This window comes from Aspergillus vadensis, assembly GCF_003184925.1.
Source record: "Aspergillus vadensis CBS 113365 unplaced genomic scaffold BO88scaffold_5, whole genome shotgun sequence".
In the NCBI taxonomy this organism is placed as follows: domain Eukaryota; kingdom Fungi; phylum Ascomycota; class Eurotiomycetes; order Eurotiales; family Aspergillaceae; genus Aspergillus; species Aspergillus vadensis.
This window is the reverse complement of record NW_020292043.1, coordinates 742634-770270: the sequence shown is the minus strand read 5'-3', so window position 1 is coordinate 770270 and position 27637 is coordinate 742634. Positions and strand designations below refer to the sequence as shown.

Here is a 27637-nt window from a genome sequence, read left to right as displayed (position 1 = left end):
CCGGGCGGCGCAAAATTCCGTGGATCAAACCGACCGGTCAGCCTCATGGACACGCAGGACAGACAGCATTGGGGGAAAGGGAACTCGAACTCCAGATGGGAGGGAATCGCAGTGCAGCAATTTCGCGCCTGTCGATCCAAGCGGCGGTTTGGCGCAGGGAGGGATCACGTGACCAGTAGAAAACCTTTACGGGAGTGGGGGGCGCTAACCCCGAGGCAGGCTAGCGCGCAGGGCCCAAGTATGGGTAGGCGCGCCCAGCCAAAGATGCCCCCAATGATATAAACAGGCTGCGTGACCTCGAGGGGAGGCAAAGCAGGACCGGAGGACGACTTGTTGATACTCCTGCGCATTTACTTTGCAGGCCAGACAAGGCTTGCTCCCTTCACCACCACCTCCATTCCAGTCAACGCACCACCACCACCACCTCTTCACTCCCTGTCGATCCGATTCCATTCATCTCCTGGTCATCCGCAATTTTTCATTTTATTTTTCTCGTCCCGTTTCCCCATCCCGGCATTTGCCCTTCGTGACTTGTTTTATGATTCATTACTTGACCATACTTAAAAAGTAATATCGCCTTGGTCCGCGTCACGTCCAAACCGCCTTTTCCTCCCCGATCATCAATACAATACCCGCGTTTCTTCTACTAAGCCGTGATCTCCACTTCTGTTTCCCGATCGCCCTTCAGAAACTGTCCAGCTTTGCTTAATTAGTCACGCTTCGACGCTTCTCGATGGCTGTGACGTGGGTGTAACGGTCTTGTATACTTTACATACCTTACCTCTTTCGTCCACTTCACTCTCCTCTCACTCCCTCTCTTCTCTTCGTTATTACTCCCTCTGTTTTACCATACCTTACTATACCTAATAATCATAGAGAGGTGTTGTGGGGGTTGTGGTGAATTACTTCTTTCTAATATTGTGGATCATTTGCGACCACGTTTTACATTTTCTTTTTATGTTATTCTCTGCTGATACCCCTTTTCCTTGCGGATTCTGAACTATTTTATTTGTGAAATAATTCGTTCCTCAAAGTTCCGAGGAGTGACAGCCAGCCAGCCATGTCCTCCAGGTAAGTTTCCATCTGCCGTCCCGCCCATTCCGCATCCGTTTGATACATGACGCTAACTGCGCCGCACTAGACTTGACCGGCTTGTCACGTGAGTATTACCGCGCCAGCAGCCCGCAGCCGGGATGAATGCACTGACCAATGATTTCCTTTGTAGGTTACTCGAGACGGGCAGCACGCCTCTCATCCGCAACACTGCAGCCCAACAGCTTGCAGATGTTCAGAAACAGCATCCCGATGAGCTGTTCAACCTGCTCGGGCGCATTTTGCCTTATCTCAAGTCCAAGTCATGGGACACCCGAACAGCAGCTGCCAAGGCGATTGGTTTGATCGTGGCCAATGCCGACACCTTCGATCCCAATGAGGAAGATGGTGAAACGATCAAGAAGCTCGACGAGGATGATGTAGAGATCAAGTCGGAGGATGAGCAACCCTCTTCCCCAAGTGATTCCCTCCTCCAGCTCGAGACTTTGGACTTGGCATCAATCCTCAAGTACGGCAAGCGGCTACTGGGTAGCGCGGGTAAGGAGTATGAGTACTCGCTAGCCGCGATGGATCCGGTTTCCCGGTTGCAACACCAGAAGAAAACTTTAACCTCCCGTTTAGGACTGGCCGGGGAATATATTGAGGAGGACTTGATCGACGATAATGATCTCGTCTTGAAGACCCCCGCTATCAAGGATGAAGCCCCGCATAAGGAAACAAACCACCACAACTCTGCGCCGCCGCTGGCATCTCCCATGGAAAGCGCTAACGGAGAAGAGTCGGGGTTGAGTAAGCGGCAATTGAACCAGCTCAAGCGGAAAAACAAGCAGAGCGCGAGGATGGGAGCCAACAAGGTTCGTGTCGTGGACTTGTCGACGCGGAGGCCCTCGGATAATGTCACCACCCCGTCGGCTACGACTCCCCACCCCATTAAGGCGGAAAATGGCGAAGAGAAGAATGGCGACTCAAAGCAAGACTATTTCTCCCTGGAAAGATCATCAGGCGACGACGACCAAAAGATTGTCTCGGAGTTCAAAGGGTCAACCGCCCCCGAGAAGCCCTTGATTCAACCAGACACCTCCGATGAAGGACCGAGTAACTCCTGGCCGTATGATCCTATGTGCGAAATTCTCACGATGGACATCTTTGATCCTAACTGGGAGGTTCGTCATGGGGCTGCCATGGCCCTCCGAGAGGTCATCCGTGTTCAGGGTGCTGGAGCTGGGCGCTTAAGAGGCAAAAGCAGGCCGGAGAACGATGTGCTAAACCGTAAGTGGCTAGATGATCTGGCCTGTCGTCTTCTCTGTGTTCTTATGCTCGACCGTTTCGGTGACTACATCTCCGACAATGTCGTGGCCCCCATCCGAGAAACAGTAGGCCAGACGTTGGGTGCCCTTCTATCACAGCTCCCCTCTCGGTCCGTGGTCGCTGTCTACAAGTGCCTCTACCGCATTGTCATGCAGAATGACCTGGGCTTGGAGCGTCCCATTTGGGAGGTGTGTCACGGTGGTATGATTGGGTTAAGGTATCTGGTAGCTGTTCGGAAAGACATCTTGATCAAAGACCGGAGTTTGATGGATGGCGTACTAGAGGCAGTAATGAAAGGGTTGGGTGACTATGACGACGATGTTCGTGCCGTGAGTGCGGCGACGCTTGTTCCCATGGCGGAGGAGTTTGTTGCATCCAGGCAGAGCACGCTAGGAAGCCTGATGAACATTGTTTGGGACTGTCTTTCAAACCTACAGGACGACCTAAGTGCCAGTACCGGCTCAGTCATGGATCTTCTGGCGAAGCTGTGTACCTTCCGCGAGGTCCTGGATGCCATGAAGGCTAACGCGGCCGTGGACCCAGAGTCGTCGTTTGGAAACCTCGTGCCTCGTCTCTACCCGTTTTTGCGCCATACGATCACCAGCGTTCGCTCGGCGGTCCTTCGCGCCCTGATGACCTTCCTGCAGCTGGAAGGCGAAGGTACCAACGAATGGGTGAATGGAAAAGCACTGCGCTTGATCTTCCAGAATTTACTGGTGGAACGAAATGAAGGGGTGCTCAAGCTCTCGCTCCAAGTGTGGTCGGAACTGCTAAATTCCCTGGAATCTCGGGGGCTGTTTAAGGCTGATGGCGACCTCCTGAGCTACATCGAACCGCTCATCACCCTCACAATGTCACCATTCGGTGTGCCAAGATATCCTCTTCCCATGGACGCCTCACTCTTCATCAAGCCATCTGGAGTGCCTTTCCCAAATAGTGCCGCGGCCCCCGCAAAGTCCTCGCCCACCGCGAACAATGCCGCCGCCGATGGACCGAAGAAGCGCGGACGGAAAGCGGAGAAGAAAGAAGCCCCCCCGCCTTCAGCTCATAACGTGGATGGGCACATGCTTCAGGGCGATATTGATCTGGTGGGCGCAGATACAATGCTGCGATCGAAGATCTACGCGGCCAGAGCACTTGGCAAGTTGCTCTTCCTCTGGGATAAGAATGAACTTCCCAGCTTGTGGCAAACTATCTTGGCTGGTCTCAAGCATACGGCGTCGACGTCGCAATTGTCGACAGCCATGATCGTCGAGGAGTACGCTAGGGTCTCTGGACCTGGCAGTAAGTATGCTTCCATTCTCACTGAGCAATTACGCCCAATCATTGAAGGCGAACGCCCCCTGTGGTACAGCGACATTGCATGCTATCTACAGGTCGCCCGCGCACAGTGCCACTCGCTCCTTTATGCGTTCAAAGATCACGCTCATGTTCCTGGGTCAAGACTACCCACGCTGGCGGTCGTTGTACAAGGAGAAGAGCAGGCTGGGCCCAGTGCGTTCTCCCTTGCCGACGCTGAAAAGGTTGCTGGGCCAGATTTCGAGCGGCTGAAGAAGGGTCTGGCCCCAGCCCAGCGTATTACTGCCCTCCAAGTTCTGAATGACACCCGTGCGACCGCAGAAAGCGCCATTGAGGAAGCTAGAAGTGTCCGGGAACAAAGGGATCTGCGTGTGCGGGCTGCCGCCGCGGGTGCGTTGGTGGCGTTGCACGACATTCCCAAGAAGCCAAGCCACATAATCAAGGGCATGATGGACAGTATCAAGAAGGAAGAGAATGCGGAGCTGCAACAGCGCTCTGCCACAGCTATTGCTTTCTTGGTTGAATATTATACCACTGCTACCAAACGAGGCCCCGTCGACAAGGTAATCGGCAATTTGGTCAAGTATTGCTGTGTGGACACTTCCGAGACGCCCGAGTTTCACCACAATGCAACCCTGGAGAAGTCCATTCTGTCTCTGCGCAAGGAAGAGGATAGGCGCGACCATCCGGATGCGGCGAAATTCGAGAGAGAGGCGAAGGAGGCGAGGATCATGCGCCGTGGTGCCAAAGAAGCCCTCGAGCAATTGGCCGTCAAGTTCGGATCCCAGCTTTTGGAGAAGGTTCCCAACCTTGCAACCTTGGTAGAGCGGCCTCTAAAAGAGGCTCTTGCCGGCGAACTTCCCCAGGAGATCCTCAATCCCGACAACGAGTTGGGTCAGGAGGTTGTCGATGGCCTGTCAACACTGCGCGCCTTGCTACCGAAGTTCGATAAGGGTCTCCACCCTTGGATTATCGGGCTCATGCCTCTCATTGTCAAGGCTCTGCAGTGCCGACTTTCAGTCATCCGATATGCCGCCGCCAAGTGCTTCGCAACCGTCTGCAGTGTCATTACTGTTGAGGGTATGACCATGTTGGTTGAGAAGGTACTGCCAACCATCAATGATCCCTTGGATGTTCACCACCGCCAGGGAGCTGTGGAGTGCATCTACCACCTGATCCATGTGATGGAGGACGGAATCCTTCCCTATGTCATCTTCCTTGTGGTGCCGGTTTTGGGGCGGATGAGCGACTCGGACAATGACGTGCGCCTCTTGGCTACAACATCTTTTGCTACCCTGGTCAAGCTTGTTCCCCTGGAAGCTGGCATTCCCGATCCGCCAGGCCTATCCGAGGAGTTGCTCAAGGGACGAGACCGGGAGAGGAAGTTCATGTCTCAGATGCTGGATGTTCGCAAGGTGGAAGAGTTCCAGCTGCCAGTTGCGATCAAAGCTGAGCTTCGGCCTTACCAGCAAGAGGGTGTCAACTGGCTTGCCTTCCTTAACCGGTACAACCTACATGGTATTCTTTGTGATGACATGGGTCTTGGTAAGACTCTGCAGACAATCTGCATTGTCGCAAGTGACCACCATCTGCGTGCTGATGAGTATGCACGGACCCAGTCAGCGGAAGTTCGGAAGCTTCCGTCTTTGATCGTCTGCCCCCCGTCTCTTTCCGGTCACTGGCAGCAGGAGGTTAAACAATACGCGCCGTTCTTGAACTGCGTCGCTTACGTTGGTCCCCCGGTGGAGCGCGCAAAGCTGCAGGGTAAATTGGCGGATGCCGATATTGTCGTGACTTCTTACGACATCTGCCGGAACGACAACGACGTTCTCCGACCGATCAGCTGGAACTACTGTGTTTTGGATGAAGGACACCTTATTAAGAACCCCAAGGCCAAGGTCACAGTTGCAGTCAAGCGGATTGCCAGCAACCACCGGCTGATCCTCTCTGGTACCCCGATTCAGAACAATGTCCTGGAACTGTGGTCACTCTTCGATTTCCTTATGCCCGGATTCCTTGGTACAGAGAAGGTCTTCTTAGATCGGTTTGCCAAGCCAATCGCGGCTAGTCGCTTCAGCAAGTCGTCTTCCAAGGAACAAGAGGCCGGCGCTCTTGCTATTGAGGCCTTGCACAAGCAGGTGCTTCCGTTCTTGCTTCGTCGTCTGAAGGAGGAGGTCCTGAATGATCTGCCACCGAAAATCATTCAGAACTACTACTGTGACCCTAGTGACCTCCAGAAGAGACTTTTCGAGGACTTTACCAAGAAGGAGCAGAAGGAACTGGCAAACAAGCTGGGTAGCTCCGAGAAATCCGACAAAGAGCACATCTTCCAAGCACTGCAATACATGCGCCGCCTTTGCAACTCCCCTGCGCTGGTCGTGAAAGAAGGACACAAGCAGTACAACGAGGTCCAGCAATACCTCACCACGAAACAGTCCCATATCCGCGATGTGTCCCATGCACCGAAGCTCAGCGCTCTACGCGACCTGCTACTCGACTGTGGCATCGGTGTCGACCCACCCACTGAGGGTGATCTCGGCACCGGGGCAAGCTATGTGAGCCCACACCGTGCTCTGGTGTTCTGTCAGATGAAGGAGATGCTTGACATCGTCCAAAGCGAAGTGCTGCGCAAGCTTCTTCCCTCGGTTCAGTATCTCCGCCTTGACGGTGGCGTGGAAGCTACCAAGCGTCAGGACATTGTCAACCGCTTTAACTCGGATCCCAGCTACGATGTTCTGCTCTTGACGACCAGCGTTGGTGGTTTGGGTCTGAACCTGACGGGAGCCGACACAGTCATCTTCGTGGAGCACGACTGGAACCCGCAGAAGGATATCCAAGCTATGGACCGTGCTCACCGTATCGGTCAGAAGAAGGTTGTCAACGTGTACCGGTTGATCACACGCGGTACTCTGGAGGAGAAGATCCTGAAGTAAGTTGCTCCTACAGTTAGCGATCTATTTTGCCAATACTAACCGTTCTCTAGTCTCCAACGATTCAAGATCGACGTGGCCTCCACAGTGGTCAATCAACAAAACGCGGGCCTAAATACAATGGACACCGACCAACTTCTGGACCTCTTCAACCTCGGAGAAACGGCCGACAACGCCGAGAAACCCAACGAGCAAGCCGGCAACGAAGTAGACATGGTCGACATCGACGGCGAAGTCAAAGAAAAGGGCAAGAAGGGCTGGCTAGACGATCTCGGCGAGCTCTGGGACGACCGCCAATACCAGGAAGAATACAACCTGGACTCGTTCCTGGCCACAATGAAGTCATGACCAACCTCCCCAACCGCCCTCCCAATCCAGGGCATGCCAATACCCTAGCATCTGCAACAAGCAGCGCTAGTACTTACTACTTACATCATCCCCTTCATCATCCTCGCATACACACACATCCATGTACCAAAAGAAAGAAAAATCCAGCAAGGCGTTCAGGGATCCTCTCTCTCCTTTCCTATCTACCACTTTATCCATCCATTACGCGGTGTTGTGTTAAACTACTTTCTTTATCAGGGAAGCCGGCGTGGAGTTGACTTGACATTTGGTTTTATCTTATCTACCTTACCATGTTATTCTACCATTCTTACTCCTTGTGTTTTTGTCTTATTTTTCTCCTTTTTTTATCAAGACCTAACTCATTGATTGAACGAATGATTCGGAGTGCTACGAGATTAACTTTCCCCCTTTGGAATGGAACGGACGGACGGCCTTGAAATTTGAAGATAGATTTGTTTTCCCTTTTTCTACTTCCTTTCTTCTTTCTCATCTTGTCTTTCACCTATTACATCTACACCTACATCTACATCTCTACCTTTTTACCAAACCAACATGTATCCTAGTTCTTTCTACTGTTTTCACACACACACCTGATTCTCGCTCCCAGTTAATGTATTATACCTGTATTGCTACAATGCCATACTGGGTTTTTTCAAACATGTAGTGATGATGAGATGTAGTAGTAACGTAGTGCCGAGTGTAGAAGTGTAGAAAGGGAGATATAGTGATGATGGTGAATGAATGAGATATACTCTTATCTCATTGCAACGCAACGCATGGAATTTATCGCCTCATAATCAATCAACACAATCAGTCAATCACTCAATAGAACGATGAAACAATAGAAAAAACAAAACAAAAGTAAGTAAGCTAGCCAGCTAGGCAAACAGCAACAAAAACAAGTAAACAAACAAACACAAGACCACACACAACAACAAAGAAAGAGAGAGGGTAAGTATTCACCACCTAACTTCCAAACTAAGAAAAAAAAAATGAATACATCAAATGCTAAATGCCTTCCACCCCTCCACCAACCCATCCGCAGCCTTACTAACCGCCACCCAATTGGGCGCAAACTGTCTGACTTCATCCAACGCGGGGATGACGCCCTTTGAGTTGTTGTCGCTCCAGAGACAGACTGCTTTGCCGGTTAATTTGATTTCTCCATCATCATCAGTAGTAGAAGTAGAAGTAGTATTGCTGCTACTCGACCACGCAACATCCACGACCCATTCATTCTCCCACTCTCTACTCCATAGACGGATCTCCTTCGTGCCGTGCGGAGAAGTCGTTGGGAAGCGGGGATCCGTGGCGGAGCCGAGGACGGAGAAGGAGGAGATGGGCGAGTCGAAGAGGAGTTTGCAGGCGCGGGTGTTGCGGCCTGATAAGGTGATGCGGGCTTGCTTTGGGTGGGTATCTTCGTCATTGTCGTTGTCTTTGGTTTCAGTGGTGGTGGTGTTGTGTTGCTGGGAGATGGTAAAGTCGAGCCAGTCGGAGTATGGTGTGTCTGGGACAACGCGCGGGGCGAGACCCGGCCAGGCGCATTTGGTGCCGCGGGTGGTGTGTTCAGTGCAATTGATGTTTTGGTTAGTCGTGCTGGGGAGGGTGGAAGCGGCGGCGTGGACGTAGGGTTGGACGCCGGCGAGGGAGGCGGTGGTGGAGCCGGTGGTGAGGTCGATGTCTTGGATGAAGAAGAGTTTGAGGCGGTTGGTCGGGGAGAAGGGGAAGGCGACGAGGTTGTAGATCAAAGTGCCGAGGAAGACGAGGAGAAGGAAGACGGGGAGGTGGTAGGTGTGGCGGTGGATGAAGGGGAGGAGGGGCGTGAGGAGGTATGTGGTTAGGGCTGCGATGGCGACGTAGATGAATAGGGAGGAGCTGCCGTCTTGGCCGGTCTGGTGGAGGGCGCTGGTCAGGAGGAGAGCGAGGGGTCCGACCATGATGAGGACTAGCGGCGCGATGAGGAGGAATTGTAGGGTCCAGATCCAGGCTGGGAGCGAGCCGCTCCAGCGTTGCTCGTTCTCGTAGACGCCTGGGTAGTGGTGGTGCTCGTCGGTGTCAGAGCCGCGGTGGTCGCCGGAAACGCGGACGTAGTTGGCGAAGGTGGTGCGCTGGCCGCCTCCGAGTAGGGAGGTCGATTCGGTGGGCTCATGTTCCTCCTCTTCCTCTTCTTCGGCGTCGTGGTCGTCCTCCTCGTGGTCTTCGCCTGATGCTGTGCCTAGCCGACTGCCGCCGTAGCTGCTGGCCCGGCGGGACATCGGCCGGTTTTGGTTCGCGAACTCGGACTTGCGCGGCAGGGAGAAGAGCTCCAGATAGGAGATCCAAGTGGCGAGGAAGGTGCCGCAGAAGAAGAAGAAGACGGAGTAGCCGCCGGCCAGGCCGCGTTGGTTCTGGTAGACCGTGGAGATGACGAGGAGTACCCAGGCCAGCACGAACATCCAGGTCAGGGTGTAGATGCGGTGCAGCGCAGAGGGACGAGCAGTGTTAGCCACCCGCGAGACAAACCAAGCCAAAAAGATCCAGGCAGACAGCATCATACTCCAGACGGAATACTCGCTGCTGTGGATAATCAGCGGGTTAACCTTGGTCACCAGGTACGCCAGACCAACAGTGACAGCCGTAGGGATCGCAAAGAGGAACGGAAACCGGAAGAAACCGCGTAGACCCCGCAGAGAAGTCGAGTCCAGGCCATCATCCGTCTTTGCAGTCGTTCTAAACAAATACATCTTGTCCGCGCGGGTCAGCGCAATGCCCGTCACCAGCAGAGCCAGCGGCGCAACCACGAGCAGCGTCACCGAGAGCGCAAACAGCGTATGCAGCTCGAACAAAACGAAAGTCGTCCCAAACAGATCAAACCACACAGCCTTGGATCCCGACCCGCTCGCAACCTTTGCATCATCCCTGGGCGCGCCATCAAACTGCGCACTCTTATCCGAGACCAATCCCTCCGTAGTCGCAACCGCCGCAGACAACATGTGCCAGAGCGAGCTCTTACTCGTATGTCTCGAATCATCCTGCTCCGTATGATACCTAGCTCTCGGTTCCATAAACGCAACATCCAATCCCCGCAGGCCCAAGTCCCCCTCAAACACCACATAATCCGTCTGACTAGCAATAAGACCCGTCGCAAACCCATCCGCCGCCAACACCGACCCAAACGGATACTTCGAACTCATATACGTACGAGTGACCTCGGTATCCGAGCTGCGAAAGAGGATAGCACGACCACCAGCCCCCGCACCCTCCAGATTGAGGAACGTATGGGGGAACTTAGCGATCGGATGCTGGCCGTACACGCGCGCGCCATTTAGATAATCCTCCTCACCATTGTTCAGCAGCACTACCAGGCCCCTCCGCGGCGCATGGCCCGGTGTCATGAAGTATTGAATCAGCTGCAAGCAAGTCACGACACCGACACCATCATCGGTGGCGCCGTATCCCGTTGAAACGCTATCGTAGTGGGCGTTGACCAGCACGCCGCCCTTGCCGGAGGGCACACCGTTGGGTTCCTCCCACCAGTTCTCGGGATCATCGTCCGTTCCGCGGATGTAGACGAGGATGTTGGTGCCCTCGAAGTAAACGGCGGTGTTGGAGCTGGACAGGGAGTTGCCCACGAAGGAGAGGTTGGATTGCGTATCGTCAAAGACGAAGACGGCGGGCTTCGGCTTCTCCTCATCGACGGAGAGGTACTGGTCGGCCGAAGGTGCGGCGTCGAGGATCTCGTGGATGCGTTGCAGGAGCCAGGTGTGGACTTCGTCGTTGCGACGGGAATTGTACGGGTGGAAGCCGTCGGTTAGGACTTGGAGATCGGCCCAGGCTTGGGTGAGGTCGAGACCGTTGGGGTTGGCAGTTGGAGGCGAGGGGACGACATGATGCACGATAAGCAGTGGGATGAGGAAGGCGAGATAGACGACGGTGGTGATCAGGGTGACGGGCCAGGGAGTGAAGGCCAGTGGATTGGCTCGCGATAGCCTGAGAGGAGCCATCGGAGGATTGCAGCTCTGCAGGAGTGCTGGGTTAGTGTTGGAGCAGCGATGCGGAGGAAGTGAGGAGACGCCGATTGATTGATGATCAAGTGGGCGGAAAGGCGGTGGGGAAAGTGACGTTGTACCACTAACTGTTCATTAAGTACTTCCGGTCACTGTATACACTCGGAGATAAAAAAGTCACCATAAAAATAAGCCGATGCTGGGATTCAAATGCTGCTAGCTAAAACTCCGTCCATGCACATGGTCGCTCTGCCATCCTTTGCAGATAACAATAGATACTCTATCTAGTCTCTCGCTCCCTTGCTCTTTCCCCCCATACACTCACGCACACCGTGGATTGCTTCTCTACAGCACCATGCCATCGCCTGGTATATATCATTCCGGTAAAAGGGAAAGTCCACAGAGATGTTCGTCCCAATCGAATGAGAAAGAGAAATGAAAGAGAAATAAACCACAGCCTCCCTCTGTCCTAGAAGGCAGCTCCCCATGAGCCGCGATCCGATGCAAATTTCCGAATAGCCATTGCAACAGCCAGGAGGGAAGATCAACCCTCCCCTAGGGCAAAGCGCGAATAAGTACAACACAGGCCACGAAAAATAAAAGCAAGCAAGTGCAAAATGATAGGCTCCGATGTGAATAGACTCGCTGTAAGAAGGCGGGGGTATCAACCATGGGTATGTCCAATGTCAATGTAGTCGTCGTCGTGAATGGCCGTCGCGGCGGTCGCATGCATCAAGCCTGTCACTTGGTTTTCCTCGTCCTCTAGCTCTTCATCATCGTCATACATCGTGGCCTCGGTCATGTCTCGCGGCGGCGGGGGAGGCGCAATGATGCGGTTCAGGAAGTCGCGCAGGCGGTTGACGCCTTCGCCGCTGAACACGCAGAATACCTCTCGTTGTTGATGCGTGAACTCCGAAGGTGCTTCGCGACAGAAGACCGTCAGCTCCTCCCGCAGGAAAGCCTGAACGCCCGTCAGACTCAGGTGTGTCAATCGCGGACAGCTATTAAGTAAAGCATGAATTCCCTGTGCGCTAGTCAGCATGCTATCAAATGCCAAGTAGAGGCTCCCTCAGAAACATACATCAATCGTTAGGCGAACGCAGTAACTCAGATGCACCCGCTCCAAGCTACTGACGCCCCCTGAATGGTGGGCCGCCTTGGATCCTGCCAAGGCCTGAATGCTATTGTCCGTAATATTCTGGCACTTGACCAAGCCAATTCGCCGCAGCTTGGGCAATGTGGCCAGCTGCTGCACGCTCGTGTCCGTCAAACGAATGCAGCAGGCCAGATCGATATACCGGATGCGGTTGCAAGACTTGACCAGCTGAATCACCGCGGCATCAGTGATATTGGAGCAGTGGCCCAAATGGACGTAGTGTAGATTCTTGCCGAGCCGGCAAATGGCCCAGACCGCACGATCGGTGATGAACCGACACTTGGCCAGCACCAGATTCCGTAGTCGCGGGGCTGCAGCCACAATGCGCTCAACGGCATCGTCCCGGACGCTCTCGCATGACGTCAGGTCAAGAATGCGGAGACTGTCCATCGACAGATGCCGGGGGAGCTCCAGGAAAGCCGTGTCGTCGATCTCTGTACAGTGGGCTAGTCGTAGCTCGCGCAGGTTTTGGAGCGTCGTCATGAGCGATGTCACCGACGGGTTGGTGACGAGCTTACAGTCGTGCAAGTCAATCTCCAGGATGGCCGGGCAACTTTGGGCGAACGACAAGATGGCCTTGTCAGTAACCTGCGTCACTCCGTTCAGTTTTAACTGCGCTAGGTTAGTCGAGCCCCAAAACATGGTACAGATACACCAGCACAAGCGCTTACCCTTTTGATTTGTCGACAATTCCGAGACACCGTGATCAACGAGTCGTCCGTTACATTCACGCATCCCGTGATATTGAGGCCCTGCAGCCGCGCACAGTTCCGAGCTATCGTATACAAAGTATGATCCGTAAGGTGTTTCAGATCAGAGACATCCAAAGCCTGCAGATGCCGATTGCCTTCCACCAAGTCCGACACACCCTTGTCCGTAAGTTTCGAGCAGTTGGTCAACGTGAGACGTTCGATGCGGTTGCACTGGGCAAAGGGCACCACAGTACCATCACTGACATCGTCCGTCAGCGCGGAGAGGTTGAGTCTCCGGATCAGCTGCGAGTAGGGAAAGAAGCTGTCCGATTTGCCCACCGAAGCCGTGATGCTCTTCATGTTGTCCCAGTTGTTGCACGAAGGCCGGTGCCAGAGAATGCCCACACAGTTCGCTGCCCATCCCCTGCATACGCGCATGCAGCTCAACATGTCGGAGGGCGAAGACAGTTTCGCGAAGATGGCGATGAGAATCTCCGGGGGTAGACGCCCGATCGGCGGCAGGTACAAGTCGGCGTCATGGTGGGGATGGGCATCACGGGTCGCGACGCCGACCGACGATTGCGAGTCATTCGCCTGGGCTGTGAAGAAGTCGGTATCCTCGTCTGCAGTGCGATCCGGAGACGTCGACGAGGTCGAGGATTCGGAGGGAGCTTCGCTCGAGAACCGAGCGGGTTGCCTTTGGCGGGGCATTAGGACCGCCGTCGGGATGGGGATCAAGTGTGCGGGAACGGAGCCCTGGTCGTGCTCAGTTGCGTCCTGGTTTCGCTCACCGTGAATATGGAAGGCTGATCGGCATGGAATGTGTCTCATCGACTGTCGTCACACACAGAGAGAGAGCGAGTGGGATGCGCGTTGGGTCCGATGCGAGTGGATCCAACCGGGGGGGGGGGGGGGGTGTGGTCTGCAGGTGTAAGAGCGGTTGGTTCCTGAGATCGAAGCCGGTCGTGAGGGATGTGGAAGGAAAGGGTCGATGTCCAATAAGACCCAAGTCAGCGAAGGAGAATCGAGTTCCACTTGAGCGAACAGCGGATTAAGGGCGCTTATAAGAGAGAACGCGCGTCGGGCGTGCCTGCAGCAGTTGCAGCTGAGGGAGGAGGAGGCGAGCGGAAGGCAAGGAAGGGAGAGAGGAGGGGTGTGGAGGAGGCCCAGCGTCGGAAGGGCATGCGAGGGGAGCAAGAGAAGGCGCCAGTCGTGGAAGAGGCAAGCTGGGGGATTTAGTAGAGAGATTCGGTAGGAAAGGTGAAATATTGAGGGAAAAGGGAGAGGCTTGTGAGGTAGATGAGTGTTCTACCAGAGGAGGAAGAGGGGAGAGAGGGTGAGGGAGAGGGAGGGATGCAGGCAAAGCAGGGCGGCGGGTAACTATCGCATGGGCGGGTGTGACGATATGTGAAAGGGAAAGAGAAGAGAGTGAGAGAAGAAGAGAGGGGGCATCTTAGCCCCGGTCGGCAGCCCACCGTCACTGTGCCTGGTGAGGTAAGCCTCAGCAGCAACCAGCACTGCCCAATCTTGACTTTCCCTAGTGGCGTGAAGATGATCAATTAACTGAGGGAGGTTTATTGTATTGGATAGTGAATTAAGGCATTCCCTTTGACGCCCTGCCCTGTGCACAGACGATAGGCTGGGGTTATTTGATTCGGGGCCTGGATGCTGGCAGAGGGAGCATAGTAAGTATGCCTGCCTGCCTGCCTCTCTGATGCGCCCAAAGACAGCACAACTGCTACAAAGTACTATCGACGCACTTGAGTGCTTCACTATGTGACGATCTGTGTTAAGTTTCCATTTGGGTAGCCTGATTCATCCATCAAACATTACTTGCATATCCCGTTTCATTGTTGTCCGTCGCCCAAACAATGCCACTGTTGTCCAACTCTCTCCTCTTCAGGGCATCACCGAGACCCCGGGGATGTCTGTGCGCTCCGCTCCATCTTCAACTCGCGTCTAAAAATACCTGTACTTTCTTCACGGCTCATAAGTCCCAAGTTCAATCTCAGAAGAATGAAAAATCCGGATCAAAACATTCAAAATGTCTATGCTATCCAAGAACAAGGGAAAGTACACGGACCGTGATAGCGAGTCCCCCTCCCAGTCTATAACAACCTCACTTACATATAGCCCTATAAATAACCACCACGCAGTTTCTATTCTATATCACACCATCACACCATCCCTCCTTCCCCTCTCCTGGGCACAACCCAACCCAACCCTCAGCTTAGGGTTCATCGCGGTGCCCCTTTCGCCCAGTCCCGAAGAACATTCTTCCTGATTTTCCCCGTACTCGTCTTGGGTAGTTCCGCCACCACCTCCACCTCCCGCGGAAGCATGAACTTGCTGATTTGACTTTGGTTCCGGGCCCAGTCAATCACCTCTTTCCCCTCTAGGTGCCGACCTTGCTTCGTGGTTACAAACGCCTTGGGTCGCTCTCCCCAATGTGTGTCAGGCACTGCCACCACGCCCACCTCCAAAATGTCCGGGTGAGTCACCAGCATGGATTCCAGTGCGACAGACGATATGTTTTCGCCTCCTGTACGACGTTAGCATGCACCGCCCAGATTCCTACGAAGGCTACCACAATAGTCAAGGTGTCCTCATACCGCTGATGATAATGTCTTTGGCTCGGTCCAGGATCTGGATTGCTCCATCGGGATGCCAGACAGCCAAGTCGCCCGAATGAAGAACGCCACCAGCAAAGAGCTTCCGCGTCGCCTCGGCATCTTTGTAATAACCTTGAGCACAGATGTTCCCAACAAACGCAATCTCGCCTATCTCCTTGCCGTCTTGCTTGACGTCGATGATGGTGCCCTCAGGCACATCCGTTTTGATGACCCGCGTTGGCAGACTGGTCAGGAAACCATGGCCTTGCCTGGCCATCCTCCGGAACTTCTCGTCTCGTGGTAATTGATTCCATGCGGGTAGCATATAGCACCTGGTGGTAGGACCATACGTCTCCGTCATACCGTAGACATGCACGGGACGCAGATTCAGACTGGTCATCTGCTCGAACAGATGAGGCGTAGGCGGACTACCCGCCACTTGGACAATAACCGGCGTTGACAGTGGCTCAGCATCCGGGTGATTGCAAAGCAGCGTGTTCACCGTAGGGGCCGCATTAAAATGGGTGATACCCTCGTTCTTGAACAACTTCCAAATCTGCCCATAGTCCACCTTGCGCAGGCAATAGTGCGTACCGCGCGCAGCAGTAACAGCCCATGGAAACGTCCAACCTAGAAAACAATATCAGTAGCCATCCACGAAATGCAATTGAGCTCAACAGCACCCACCAACAGCATGAAACATCGGCAAGATCCACAAATACCGACAACGACCATTAAACACATTCAACCCAGACTCAACCACATTCCCCAAAGCTGCCAAATAGGCACCCCGATTTGTATATTCGACACCCTTCGGCCGCGACGTCGTCCCACTCGTATATGCCAAAGCAACAACATCATCTTCCGAACCAGCCTGAGCCTGTAGCCCCTCCCAGCCCTTGTTTCCGGTAGCAATATCGTACTTGAGACCTTCCAAAACCGCCTCGTCAAAGGGACCCGACAATTGGCCCTCCGCGGCATCGGTATCCGTATCAACAATGATGGGAGTCTCCGGCTTCGCCTCCCTATATACGCGCAGCAAGGGCAGAAATTCCTTATCCACAATGATCACCTCCGCTTCCGAATGCGTAAATATATAAGCGATATCATCTTCTTTAAGTCGGTAGTTCACAGCTAGCAGAGGGTATAACCGTCAGCGTATACTCCTTATTTCAAATAACAAAAGCAAAACACAAAGTAAATAGAGAAAAATGGACTCACCAATATTCACCGCCCCCGCGGCCCCAATCCCAAAAATAGACTCCAAGAAAGCCGGGGTATTCGGACACAGAATGCCGACTCTCTTGAAGCCGCGCTTCTTCAAGAAATACGCTAATCCTCTTGCCCGGTCCGCAAATTCGAGGTAGGTTCGTCGTAGTTCCTGACCATCGGATGTGATGTGGTAGATAGCTTCTGCCTACAACCACCAAAAAGAGACATCATTTAGCCACAATTCGCTAACGTTTTTAAATTGCACCGCCTATTCAGTTGGAACACAATGTAGATCAACTTACGTCCGGTTCAATCGCCGCCGACCTCTGCAGGAAATACGCGGGCGAGAGTGTGTGGAAGTTGACTTTGTTGTTATTGTTATTCTGCCCCTGATCTATAGAAGGACCTTGGGTATGGGGTGTAGATGGTGCGGAAGAAGAAGAAGAAGAGGAAGGGATAAGATGGCCTAAGAGGCCGGATAATCTATCTTTGGCGGAAGACATGGTTGAATTGATTCAAGAGGGGAGGGCCAGTACTACTAAGTAAGTAATGTTTGGGGATCTGTGGAATTAATGGCCAATAGAGAGGAAGAAAGAGGGGATAATCAAGTGTGTGTGTGTGTGTGTGTGACGAGAAGAGGGATGTGATGAGGAGAAGAGAAGGAGGTGGAGGATGAGAGGAGGAAAAGGGAAAGGGAGGGGACATTTGATCTTTAGTGAGGGATACCTCCGAACCGAGGGTAATAGACTAAATACGACTGGGTAAGTAGTACTACAATAGACAGTAGTAGTAATAGTAATAGTAAAGTAAAAAGAGAGGAACAAGATGCGGGGGAAGCAGATCATCCATCACCGTCGGTAAGCGGAGACGGAGAAGGGAAAAGCGGACGGGGACCAATTCTTGGGCTGGGCTGGGGCTGGAACTACTAGTGCCGGGAGGACCATCTATACCTGACAAAGGTCTGTTCAACATTCCTTGTGTATGATGAGTCTCAAGAAATAAATATCCTGAAGAAGTATCATCCTACTATTTTGAACACAAATCAATTGGTTTATTTACTCAATACCACCATCATACCATTATTGCTTCCTCAGAGCCATTGACAGACACAGATACGTTAATAAACTGTAGACTAAACTCACCGGATCCGGATCCGTTTCCACCCACAGTTTTTCCTGTCCGTACTCCGTAGTGCCTGTCTGTACCCACTTAGTTGAACAAATCTCGGGGCCGAATTCAATCTATGGTCAATTGGTCACACTCTTCGCGTGCCCGTGCTTTGAACCCTCTTTACAACTGAGGTACATATACTGAAGAAGAAAGAAACTACGTAGTATGCAGAATACAAACAGGGATCATGATTCGCACAAACCCACTGAAAAAAAAATTCTGCAAGTCAGCCAATTACCAGCCTGTCATATGGGAACCAGCGCTAATGGCCTCTAATGATCAATTGGACGAGACCGGTGTTTGAGAGTCTGCAGCTATGTTAGTGCGGAATGGCTGATGAGGATTATTTAATCTATCTAGATATGAGGTAAGTAGAAATCAGACAGATGGTCACTTAATACGTCAGGCGATAATAACTAAGTCGGGACCACTATTCTGAGGGAGAGGTGGATCCTGTGATCCTATCCGCTGTCCAGGCGGTATCGTGATCTATCTCTACTATCTGTATCGGTTATCGTAGGAGTGGATATCGGAACTCCAATGGGCAAATTGGGGTTCTACTGGGTCACTGATACGGCTCCAAGGGACATCCTACACATCGTCTAGACTGGCAATCGGTGGCGCTCAGGGCATCATTCTACACTGGAACAGAATAGGGGCAGCATCGCGTGGGCACGGCATGGTAGGTGATGGAACATGGAGCCTCGTCCGGCATCCTGGGTAGTCGCATATCGCAAATCAAGTACAAGATAGGCAGTACTCTCTCTCTCCGTCCGGGGGCGGGCTAGAAATACACATAATTGCAAGGGGCCAGTAGTAAGTAGTAGCGGTGGTAAATGGTGCATCGGATTCGTCACAGCAAAGTCATTTGAACTCTTGAAAAGAAATTCTTGGATTAAACCGCCACGGCGCGAAATAACGGGTCAGCTATTTTGAACAACCTTTCATCCCAAGTGACTCCTGTATTTTTTTTGTAGAAAGAATCGATCTCTCCAGCCTCCATGTGCGTCACAACATAAGAATTGTGGTATTTCATGAAAAGGTAGGGACAGTGAGAAAAAGGTCGATCGGTTTGCTGTCCATCTTCTTCGCAGAGAACCGTTTCGCGATCCCATCCCATCCCATCACAAACACAAGCAACCAGCCGCGCAACTAGGTATCTAGTATCCGTAGGAAGCGAGCTGGCTCTTGGTCTGCTCGTTAACACCCGCCGACTTCTGGGCGTGGACGAGTTGGCGGCGAGCGGCCTTCTTGCGCTCGTAGTATGCACTGCTCTTAACCTTTCTGCGCTCCTCAAGTCTGTACAAGTAGAAAAAACGAATCCGTTAGCTTTCTGCACCCACTAATCCAATTCTCCCAACTCATCCTCTCCAATGCAGCATAAACGTACCTGGCAACAACGTCCTGGTACTTCCAGCCAACCTCGTGGCTGAGACGACCAACGGTGCAGTACTTGCGGCCGGGGCGCAGGCGGAGAACACGCAGAGCCTGGGGAACGACAACGCGCTTCTTCTTGTCGTAGGGGGGAGGAACACCCTCGAAAACCTTCAGGCGCTCCATAGCGGCGGCACCACGGGCGGTCTTGTGGGGGATCATGCCGCGGACAGCCTTGTAGAAGATGCGGGAGGGGGCACGGAAGTGGAAGGGACCTGTAGCGATTCAGCACTGAGTCCCAAAAAGCAATCAAACGTCGTCTTTCCCCCTATCGTAAGGGGGAAAGTCATCGGGTAGTCTCACCTCCGCGGGTGGGGTTGAAACGAGTCATCTTGCGAAGGTAGGCGTGGTACTTGACTATATCGCGAAATCCAGGTCAGCCCGTTTGTCCACCAGCATAGATGTGTTGCTTGTTCCTCCACAGCTATTCCATGCAATTGTCGATGTCCTCCTCAATATGCCGCAACTCGTCGCACAATTCCCCATTCTTCTTCCCAGCCATCCCAAAGAAAAATCCATATTGCAAAGTGAAATCGAAAAGAAACCGGGTCGGATAGAACATACGCTTCGCGCGGAAGAACTCGCCGGAGATGTTGAGGGCTTCACATCTCACGACGACGATCTTCTGACCGTTGAGCAGCTGCTTAGCAACAGTGCTGGCCAGGCGACCCAAGAGGTGTCCCTTGCCGTCAATGACGACCTGCGAAAAACCCAAGAACTCAAGTCAGCGACAAATTGTACTTTTGTATATATGTGTGAATTCCCCGACTCCAGAGCCCTGTGACGCCCTCTTCCTTTTGACATGTCTTTGTGTGTGTATATTCAATTTCAAGGAGATTGTATGTATATGTGGATGATAGGTTTCGGGATGGGGCGGTACGCACGACTGGCTCGATGGCGGACATCCTGCTCTCTGTCACCGGTTCAAAAAGGATATATCCAGCGAAAGGAAGAGCGCTGCTCTAGGATACTCCCTTGGGATGTATGTTGTCGGCGGTTGTTGTCGTTGGTGGGCTAGGTTCAACGCACACAACGATGTCGGATGAGTTCGCTGGTCGTCGCTAAGCGAGCGGCGCTACTTCCTCTTTGTGCGGGAAGAGCCCCGTTCGAGGGCCACAGCCCTAACGCCCGTGGCTTGTAGGTCACGTGAACCGTTCCGGATCGTCAAGGGGCCCTTTGATTTTCTTTATCTATTATGGTTGTTATTATGCGAGTCCTAATGTCCATGTGGTTCTGGGTTTGGCCATGGAGGTCTGATAGGTTGGCTTAGTATTACATCGACTTGTATTGGGAGTGGGTGTAACTTATTCCACCCCTTGAATGCTAGACTTCATTGTGACTATGCGTGCCGTCATGTTCCATCGACACCAATGCTAAGTCCACCCCGCAAATACTGTATCGCGACACTAGATAGAGACCCAGTCTTCCCCCAGACAGTTCAGGCACTCCTTATTACTAGTACTCAAACTCAACAATATGAATTTTCCCACGGTCGCATTCATGCCCAAGAACAGCAAATGGAACTCTTATTGCAACTCAATCAGAAAATGACCTCTGATTAGCATAGTATTCTTATTATCTAAAAGAGTAAGCGCCATATGAACAAGATCTCCGGGTTTGTATATTGTCTAGAAAGAAAACATTATTGTATACATTAATATTAATATCATCAAGTACGCTTTGGCGTCTTCACATGCCGGCGTTTTTTCGTGGAGCGAAAGAATTCAAACAACCCGTAACGCCCAAGTCGAATCCAAAAGAGGGCATTAGCTATATGTTCTTGGCGTGTATATTCTTGAACATCATGCGGCGTTAGAATATCCTATTTCTAATCACATTAAGCGGTGACATCCACCTAATATAAAGGCTGATTTGCGTCGTAAGTACCCCTCGCAATGACCTCTTCGAGAGGCCAACGGGGAGGCTCAATCGTCCTGGGTCCCTTCGAGCTATCGTGCGCAGACAATGGTTCCCTCAGGCCACCTGCAATGCCCGAAGAGAATTTGATCTCCAATGCATCGCCTATTTCATCGCACGCCTGCAGGATGCGATCCAGATCGTCTTTAGTGTGCGCGGCTGAGATGCAGAGTCGCGCCCGTGACAGCTCCAGGGGCGTGGCAGGGTAGGTCACAACAACCACAGAGATTTTGCGTCGCAGCATTTCTCGCGAGAAGGCAGGCATCTTGGCAGGGTTGTACAGCATCAAGGGCACGATTGGAGAATCATCATGTCCGTACACGATGAAACCCAGTCTCTTCAATCCGAGCCGAAGGTAGCGCGAGTTGAAGGCCAAGCGCTGCATCCGCTCCCGTCCCTCGCCCGGGTGAAGAGGATCCTCATCAGCAATGAGTCGCAACGAGGAGTAGATCTGAGCCAGGACAGGAAGCGATGGTGCTTCTCCAAAGATTTGACCAGCGTTTGTGCAGCGGATCTTGTCAATGATGGCTTTGTCGGCCGCGATATAACCACCGTTCGCCCCGAAGGACTTGGTAAACGTTCCCATCAGGATGTCGACTTCCGCCGGGTCTACTTTGAAGTAGTCGCAAACTCCGCGTCCGTGACGTCCAACAGCTCCAATGGAGTGTGCCTCGTCAACAAAAAGGTGGAACTTGTACTTCCTCTTCAATTCCAGTATCCGAGGAAGATTGCACATGGTACCTTCCATAGAAAACAGACCCTCCACGGTAACAAGAATCTTCTTCCACGGCCTATGCGTGCGAGGCTGACCTTGAGAGATTGCCTCCCTGAGACGCTTCTCGAGGTCGGCCATGTTGTTGTGCGCGAAGACCTGAATAGCCGCGCCAGACAGACGGGCACCAAACCGGATGGACGCATGGTTGAGTTCATCAGACAGGATCAGACATCCCTTTTCCATGATGGAGGGAAAAATAGTCGCATTCGTCACAAAGCCCATGGAGAACACAACGGCGGCTTCTTTCCCCACAAATCGGGCAATTTGATCTTCCACCTCGGCATGCAGCTTCGTGATTCCTCCCTCGGGAGTCGATGCAATGCAAATGCCATCCCGCCGGAGTACCTCCTCGGCATAGTCGGTGCATGGGCCTTCCGACTGAGCAAAACCCAGGTAATTATACGAACTCAGATTGAGCGTATCCGTCGTCGTGCCCGTAAGTCTGAAATGAAGATTGTCTTCAGTCGTCCGGTCCAACAACGTAACATGTCTGCCCGGAACACCAACGATCGGCCTCTCAAAGCAGTCATTAATCCGTTGCTTCAAGCGTCGCGTATAGAAACTCTCGAAGTCGCTGTACAACGACGCATAGCCATTCTGGGGCTTCAAGTGCCGGTAAGTATGGGAGCGAAACCACTTGTCCACGAAATCATGGAAATGGCCAAGGAAGATCAGCACGAGAAAGCTGACGTAGGTGGTCAGAACGACGAAGTACGGAGGCTCATCAATGACCGGGTCAGGAATCTCTCCGCCGGGATGCTCGCTGGTGTAGAGATGTGACGGATCGCCCAGGGGTCCGAACTCGGCGTGCTGCTTGGCTAGCTTTCGAATCGCTTCTGGGTCGGATGGTGCCTGGTCTTGGGTTACTGCTGTCGTTCTCATGGCATCGGGAGAACAGCCACTAACAGCGCGAAGGGAGGCCACAGCTGTAGAATGAGCCGTAGGGGAGTCGGGGGATACACCGGAATTGCCGCCGCTGATTGCTGCATCCTTCTCGGGGCGCGGTTTACTGCGCTTCCAGCGAGGCATCATGAAGCAGAGGGGCTGACGGTTGACCCTCAGCCACAGCTAGCAATAATATTGATGCGGAAGAATGCAGCTAAGATAACGGCGGCTGGGCAGGGTGAGGTCAGAAGGGGAGGGGAACAGGGGAAGGTTGTATCGTGAGGTCGCTGAAGCGTGATTCCTCCATCATGTAATGGTGAGAGGCGGTTCCACTCGGCTTGTTCGGGGGTGAGATTGGCGCCCGATTATTGGTGGCTGATGCCGGATGCCTCCGACGGGCCAGGCGGAGACTTTCGGAGTTCATTGGCCAGACCGCTGACTCAGCATGGCCTGATGGCACATGGGCGCACCTTGTTGCATTTCCATCTGCTGCTTAATGTTAATTCACATAAAAATATGAGCCAGGCTTGTCCTTTCGTCAGGTGGTACAATCCTCGGGGTACCGTGCTAAAACCTTCTAGCAAATTCTGTGCCTAGGGCTGACATCCGTATATGGACGACAGCTGATGTCGAACTACAACTTTAGAGTGACGGCAGCATTTGAAACTACGCCTTTGTCACTGCAGCTATAGTCCGCTCCGCTTTAGGTAACACAGAACGGCTTCGCTAAGCCTTGACTGAAATAGTAACGCCATCGGGCTGTGCTGACAGCTCAACACGAAGGGGGCGTCGGATCAAGAAAAGAAAGCCTGGAGATGCGTCGAAAGACACGTTTTGTCTGTGTCTCTGATACGCATGCCTACACGCCGTCAGAGGCCGGCTTCAAGCTTCCCGCTGGAGATGTCTTAATTCATGCTGGTGACCTCACCAACCATGGGAGCGCTGCTGAACTCCGTAAGACAATGAGCTGGATTGCTACAGCTGACTTCGAAGTCAAAATCATCTGCTGCGGTTCGTCTCCCTCCCGCCCAGACTGCCAAATATTGGGCCTCTAAGTACGGTCTTTGTTGTCCGAGAAGGCCATTCGTAGGGCTGAAGGAGACGGGGAAGTTCGACGGCCAAAGAATACGTACTGAGTTCCGGTAATCATCAGGAAATCATGATATCACACTAGACCCGGGTTTCTACGCTGAATACGGGTCTAGCTTTCACGGCGAACATCTAGAAGATACCCAGAAGTGTCTGGAAATAGTAACTCAAGCATCACCGTCGATAGTCTATCTCAGGCACCAGTCAGCACTAATCCGGTTGACCCGGCCTAACGGCCCAAATACCATCTTCAAGGTCTTTGGCTCTCCATACTCCCAGTCACCTGGAATTTGGGCGTATGGATACGAGTCTTCAGATGCTGGTGCGCTTTGGAACAGCATCCCATTGGACACGGATATCACCGTGACCCATACGCCGCCTTATTCGCACTGCGATAGCCGAGTTGAAGGCATTTCAGTCGGATGCACAGCCCTGCGGGGTGCATTAAGCAAAGTTCGGCCATCACTAGCAGTATGTGGCCATGTACACGAGTCGCGAGGCTCGGAGAGGGTGCGATGGTATTCTTCGCAGGCATCGTCATCACCAACAGTGGATGTCCAAGAGCACAAGGATCCAGTTATGATGCCTGCCCCGGGCAGTAAGAAGCAGAGCCTGGTCGATCTCACGGGCAAGAAGGCACCCAAAATCGATAACAATTACTTTGCCGGCAACAACCTTCGAGCGCCAGCCAGTCAACTGTTCCAATCATTACAAAAGGCCCTGCTGTTACCGTCTTATGGATGGCCATCTGAAGGATTCCAAGGCTCTGAAGCCGATAAATCAACGTCATCCTTCCGGCCTTTGTGCTTAGAAGAAGGACAAACTGAGAATGAAGACGGGTCCAACTTAAGGCGACGCGAAACATGTATTGTCAATGCGGCCATCGTGGCGACCAGTTGGCCGCATCGGGGTGGGAAGCGGTTCCATGCCCCTATTGTGGTCGATCTAGAACTACCAGTCTGGGAAGAGGAGAAGGGAGGAAATGAACCCCACGGCTAGAAAGTGTAGCTCATATCGTCTGTCCTGAATGGCCAGGCTAGCATCAACTCCGACGATTGGCTGTGCAAGGTGGAATATCTCTTGTCGTGCAGCAGGCAGCTTGAGCTTTGACCTGCGGTTTGACGTATGGCCGACCGTTTCGGGTGGGATGCATCACTGGCTGCCTTGGATTTGGGAGACACTTCAGCCATGTAGAGCACTCCGCCCCATACTGTTTTGAGTATATACACCGGCCTGATGGGTCTGGTTGTCGGTCATTGTAGAGGAGCGGGAATAAGTTACGCTGTGACTCAAGAGCAGCAAGGCGGTGGTGTGGTGGTGATGCTCCCTAGCTCCCTTGCTCTTTGTCTTGTGTCGGGCCGTCATTTGATGAACCAGAAAACCCGGGATGGAACAAGTGGAAGATCAGGAAAGCAGGGGCAGCGTGGTAGCCGAGGAGATGTAAACAGCACAATGATCACTGGGAGCTTAAGTTGAAATCCAAAAGCAGCAAATTAAATCGGCAGTTCCAGGTGTCGAATGGCCATACAAGATCATCTGAAACGTGATGTGGGTGAATGACATCCTTTGCTCATTAGTAGACTGGAGCAGGATCACCAAGTCACTCTGAGACGGTAATAGCAGTATGAGGTCTGTGCCAAGAGCCAGACGGACATAGCCATGACCATTCCTTTGAGCATACACCAGTCAAAGTCCAGGAGTAGAAGCTGTCCAAAACAGGCCGCGGAATGGAGGCGCTTGATGCTGTCCTATGAGTGACAGTAATGGAGTGTGGCGGGGTTGAGACGAGGCATCGGGTCTTACCAACTCCTACTTAGGCTCCTGACTGCATTGTGTGAGCGGACCCTGTGAGCCCATCTCCCTTATTGCTCCCAGAAAAGTGTCGTGTACTGTGCTGCTGTCTGCGTGGAGAATCGGATCGTCAAGTTATCTGTATCGTTATCGACGCCCCTTACCCACAGTGGGTCTTGGATGGTTCACGATTTGGAAAGAAACGGATCTGCTCCGCTACAAGCTATGATGTCAATCGGGTTGGCCAATCTTCCGATTGACCTATATGTAAGGTTCTGAAGCGGAATAATCAAGCAGGTTACAACTGAACATCCTCGATGGTCTAACGGTCATGATTTCCGCTTGTCAATCCTTAATAGGAACAAGCGCGGGAGACCTGGGTTCGACTCCCAGTCGGGGAGATGTTTTTTGCACTTGAGGCTTTCGCAAGTGCGCCACAACAACCTGCGACTGACCTGTTGGTGTCGATTGTTCTTTTGGTCGAGACAGCACCACGCATCGCTTCCTAGATGGAACTGGTTCAATCGCTGAGACATCCTACGATCGCACAGCATGAGCACCGAGCCACCATCTCGAGCACCTGACTGTGTCGCAAGGTGGCAGACGTCTGGTCGACCTGATGCTGCGGATTGAACCCACACCGTCACCACTTCCTCCAATTTTCATTGTAGTGATTAGCTGTGCTAGGCATGAGATAGTTTTTACATCCAGAGTCAGCTGTGAAGGCAGAAGCTGAAAGGGTTAAGAGATGCGTACGTAGGCAGCCCGCCCGTAACGACGCTGCCGGGATCAGGGCGTGGGATGAAACCGAGCAACGCCACAGAAGTGAGGTTAGCGCGCTAAAGAGGCCTTGATATCCCTCCACTCAGCCGTAGCCACCGATTTGTGATGGGGTCGGTGGGTAACGACCGATTCTCAAGAAGGCTAGGTAGCCGCCAAACTGGATTGATAAGATGCAGTTGGGGTTGATATTCGCCAACTTCATTGGTGGTGGGCGCCGTGGTAAAACCCCCCCGGGTGCAGCTGGCTGATGAGGGGGGGCCTGTTTCGCAATTCTTACTGCAACACTAACATTGAACGCGTAGGTAACCTCTACCACGAGGCACTTGGGACCTCCACACCCCACATGAAGGCCTGCATTGGCGGATGATGTGAGGCAGCAAGGTACGTACCATAGGACATTGTGGTCAGCGAGTCTCACCGGCATGGGCCTCACAGGAAGCCCCCTGCTTATTGCCTGTCACCCCCAAAGGAACAGGCCGGGATTTCAGCGTTCATCGGAACGTGTCATACGAATGCTGTAGTAGTACACACCTACACACCATTTCGGCTATGGGTAATTGTCGGGGCCGCATCAACCGACTCGCTCGGCCTGGCAGTCAAAACAATGGGCGCTTCATCTGACAGCGCGCCCGAGCCGACGATGGGTCCAGAGCCCGGGCAAAGCTTTCGAACCTGAGTACAGCTGCTTTAAGCTCCTGTTAACGTTTTGCATCAGTTCTGCACTTGCGAGCCTTGACGAAGAGCTGGTGCACCAGCGCCCCTTGATCCAAGGCTATTGAGAGCGTCCCATTGGATGCGCGGGATCGCGAAAGTGAAGCAGCACCATGCAAACTAATGCCGGGACAATCATTGCATGGACAGCGGGCGCGAATTGTTGGCTGAGCCGTGCAGCAGACATCGGGTGCAGATGACTTTGCACAGGGTCCAATTACTCCTTCGAGAACAATCAGCTCGGCGAGGAACGTTCGGTGCGGCGTGTCATGGGCACGGATAACCTGGGGGTGGGACAAGCGAGATAGGCTGACAGGCCATTGCGTGGTACAAGACAAGCCCTGCAACCACTAGTTACGATCCCAGGATGAGCAAGCCAGCCATGTTGCCATGCTCTGTATCAGCCATTTTTAACTTTGGCCGTTTGATGCCGATCAAATTGATAGATCTACACGATTCGGGGCCTTACCCCGCGAAACTCGCAGG

The 27637-nt window shown here is 52.9% G+C and overlaps 7 protein-coding genes and 1 non-coding gene across 8 annotated transcripts; 3 read left to right on the top strand and 5 right to left on the bottom strand.

The window, feature by feature from the left end:
* The first annotated feature begins 757 nt into the window (after window positions 1–757).
* BO88DRAFT_236688 (DNA-binding ATPase) lies at window positions 758–7092 on the top strand. The gene is made up of 4 exons (XM_025702099.1): window positions 758–1071; window positions 1142–1159; window positions 1226–6589; window positions 6644–7092. The coding sequence occupies exons 1-4, from the start codon at window positions 1061–1063 to the stop codon at window positions 6936–6938; spliced, it is 5688 nt and encodes a 1895-aa protein (XP_025565408.1). The 5' UTR covers window positions 758–1060; the 3' UTR covers window positions 6939–7092.
* A 469-nt stretch (window positions 7093–7561) lies between these two features.
* Window positions 7562–13483, bottom strand: BO88DRAFT_442192 (uncharacterized protein; the record flags this gene model as incomplete). The annotated part of the gene is made up of 13 exons (XM_025709933.1): window positions 7562–9799; window positions 9824–9853; window positions 9875–10043; window positions 10068–10099; window positions 10127–10204; window positions 10232–10255; window positions 10280–10934; window positions 10991–11052; window positions 11165–11208; window positions 11594–11948; window positions 12006–12692; window positions 12752–13126; window positions 13205–13483. The coding sequence occupies 13 exons, from the start codon at window positions 13481–13483 to the stop codon at window positions 7940–7942; spliced, it is 4650 nt and encodes a 1549-aa protein (XP_025565407.1). The 3' UTR covers window positions 7562–7939.
* A 1357-nt stretch (window positions 13484–14840) lies between these two features.
* On the bottom strand, window positions 14841–17354 carry BO88DRAFT_402967 (putative AMP-binding domain protein). The gene is made up of 5 exons (XM_025706240.1): window positions 16899–17354; window positions 16606–16801; window positions 16072–16518; window positions 15385–16014; window positions 14841–15314 (listed from the first exon to the last, which is right to left on the bottom strand). The coding sequence occupies exons 1-5, from the start codon at window positions 17097–17099 to the stop codon at window positions 15010–15012; spliced, it is 1779 nt and encodes a 592-aa protein (XP_025565406.1). The 5' UTR covers window positions 17100–17354; the 3' UTR covers window positions 14841–15009.
* A 1572-nt stretch (window positions 17355–18926) lies between these two features.
* On the bottom strand, window positions 18927–20105 carry BO88DRAFT_451293 (60S ribosomal protein uL13; the record flags this gene model as incomplete). The annotated part of the gene is made up of 5 exons (XM_025710622.1): window positions 18927–19065; window positions 19157–19415; window positions 19504–19557; window positions 19765–19900; window positions 20085–20105. The coding sequence occupies 5 exons, from the start codon at window positions 20103–20105 to the stop codon at window positions 18927–18929; spliced, it is 609 nt and encodes a 202-aa protein (XP_025565405.1).
* Window positions 20106–21055: 950 nt separating this feature from the next.
* On the bottom strand, window positions 21056–22921 carry BO88DRAFT_451292 (putative serine palmitoyltransferase 1; the record flags this gene model as incomplete). The annotated part of the gene is made up of 1 exon (XM_025710621.1): window positions 21056–22921. The coding sequence occupies one exon, from the start codon at window positions 22919–22921 to the stop codon at window positions 21056–21058; it is 1866 nt and encodes a 621-aa protein (XP_025565404.1).
* A 299-nt stretch (window positions 22922–23220) lies between these two features.
* Window positions 23221–24984, top strand: BO88DRAFT_236483 (metallophosphatase domain-containing protein). Its single transcript, XM_025702097.1, has 3 exons — window positions 23221–23484; window positions 23561–23788; window positions 23931–24984. Exons 2-3 carry the CDS (start codon window positions 23593–23595, stop codon window positions 24863–24865), a joined length of 1131 nt encoding a protein of 376 aa, XP_025565403.1. The 5' UTR covers window positions 23221–23484; window positions 23561–23592; the 3' UTR covers window positions 24866–24984.
* A 984-nt stretch (window positions 24985–25968) lies between these two features.
* Window positions 25969–26058, top strand: BO88DRAFT_t75. The gene has a single exon. It is a non-coding gene; the product is annotated as a tRNA-Asp (tRNA).
* On the bottom strand, window positions 26025–27004 carry BO88DRAFT_402964 (uncharacterized protein). The gene has a single exon (XM_025706239.1). The coding sequence runs from the start codon at window positions 26862–26864 to the stop codon at window positions 26523–26525; it is 342 nt and encodes a 113-aa protein (XP_025565402.1). The 5' UTR covers window positions 26865–27004; the 3' UTR covers window positions 26025–26522.
* Between the last annotated feature and the right edge of the window lie 633 nt (window positions 27005–27637).

Excerpts from the sequence above, each read along its gene's own strand:
- BO88DRAFT_402967 (XM_025706240.1), bottom strand. The coding sequence starts at position 17,099 with ATGTCTTCCGCCAAAGATAGATTATCCGGCCTCTTAGGCCATCTTATC. Across the intron at positions 16,519-16,605 it reads CGCGGGGGCGGTGAATATTG|CTGTGAACTACCGACTTAAA; the intron begins GTGAGTCCATTT and ends ACCCTCTGCTAG. Across the intron at positions 16,015-16,071 it reads GCCGATGTTTCATGCTGTTG|GTTGGACGTTTCCATGGGCT; the intron begins GTGGGTGCTGTT and ends ATTGTTTTCTAG.
- BO88DRAFT_236688 (XM_025702099.1), top strand. Across the intron at positions 6,590-6,643 it reads CTGGAGGAGAAGATCCTGAA|TCTCCAACGATTCAAGATCG; the intron begins GTAAGTTGCTCC and ends ACCGTTCTCTAG.
- BO88DRAFT_402964 (XM_025706239.1), bottom strand. The coding sequence starts at position 26,864 with ATGCCGGTGAGACTCGCTGACCACAATGTCCTATGGTACGTACCTTGC.
- BO88DRAFT_236483 (XM_025702097.1), top strand. The coding sequence starts at position 23,593 with ATGCGTCGAAAGACACGTTTTGTCTGTGTCTCTGATACGCATGCCTAC. Across the intron at positions 23,789-23,930 it reads AGTCAAAATCATCTGCTGCG|GAAATCATGATATCACACTA; the intron begins GTTCGTCTCCCT and ends GGTAATCATCAG.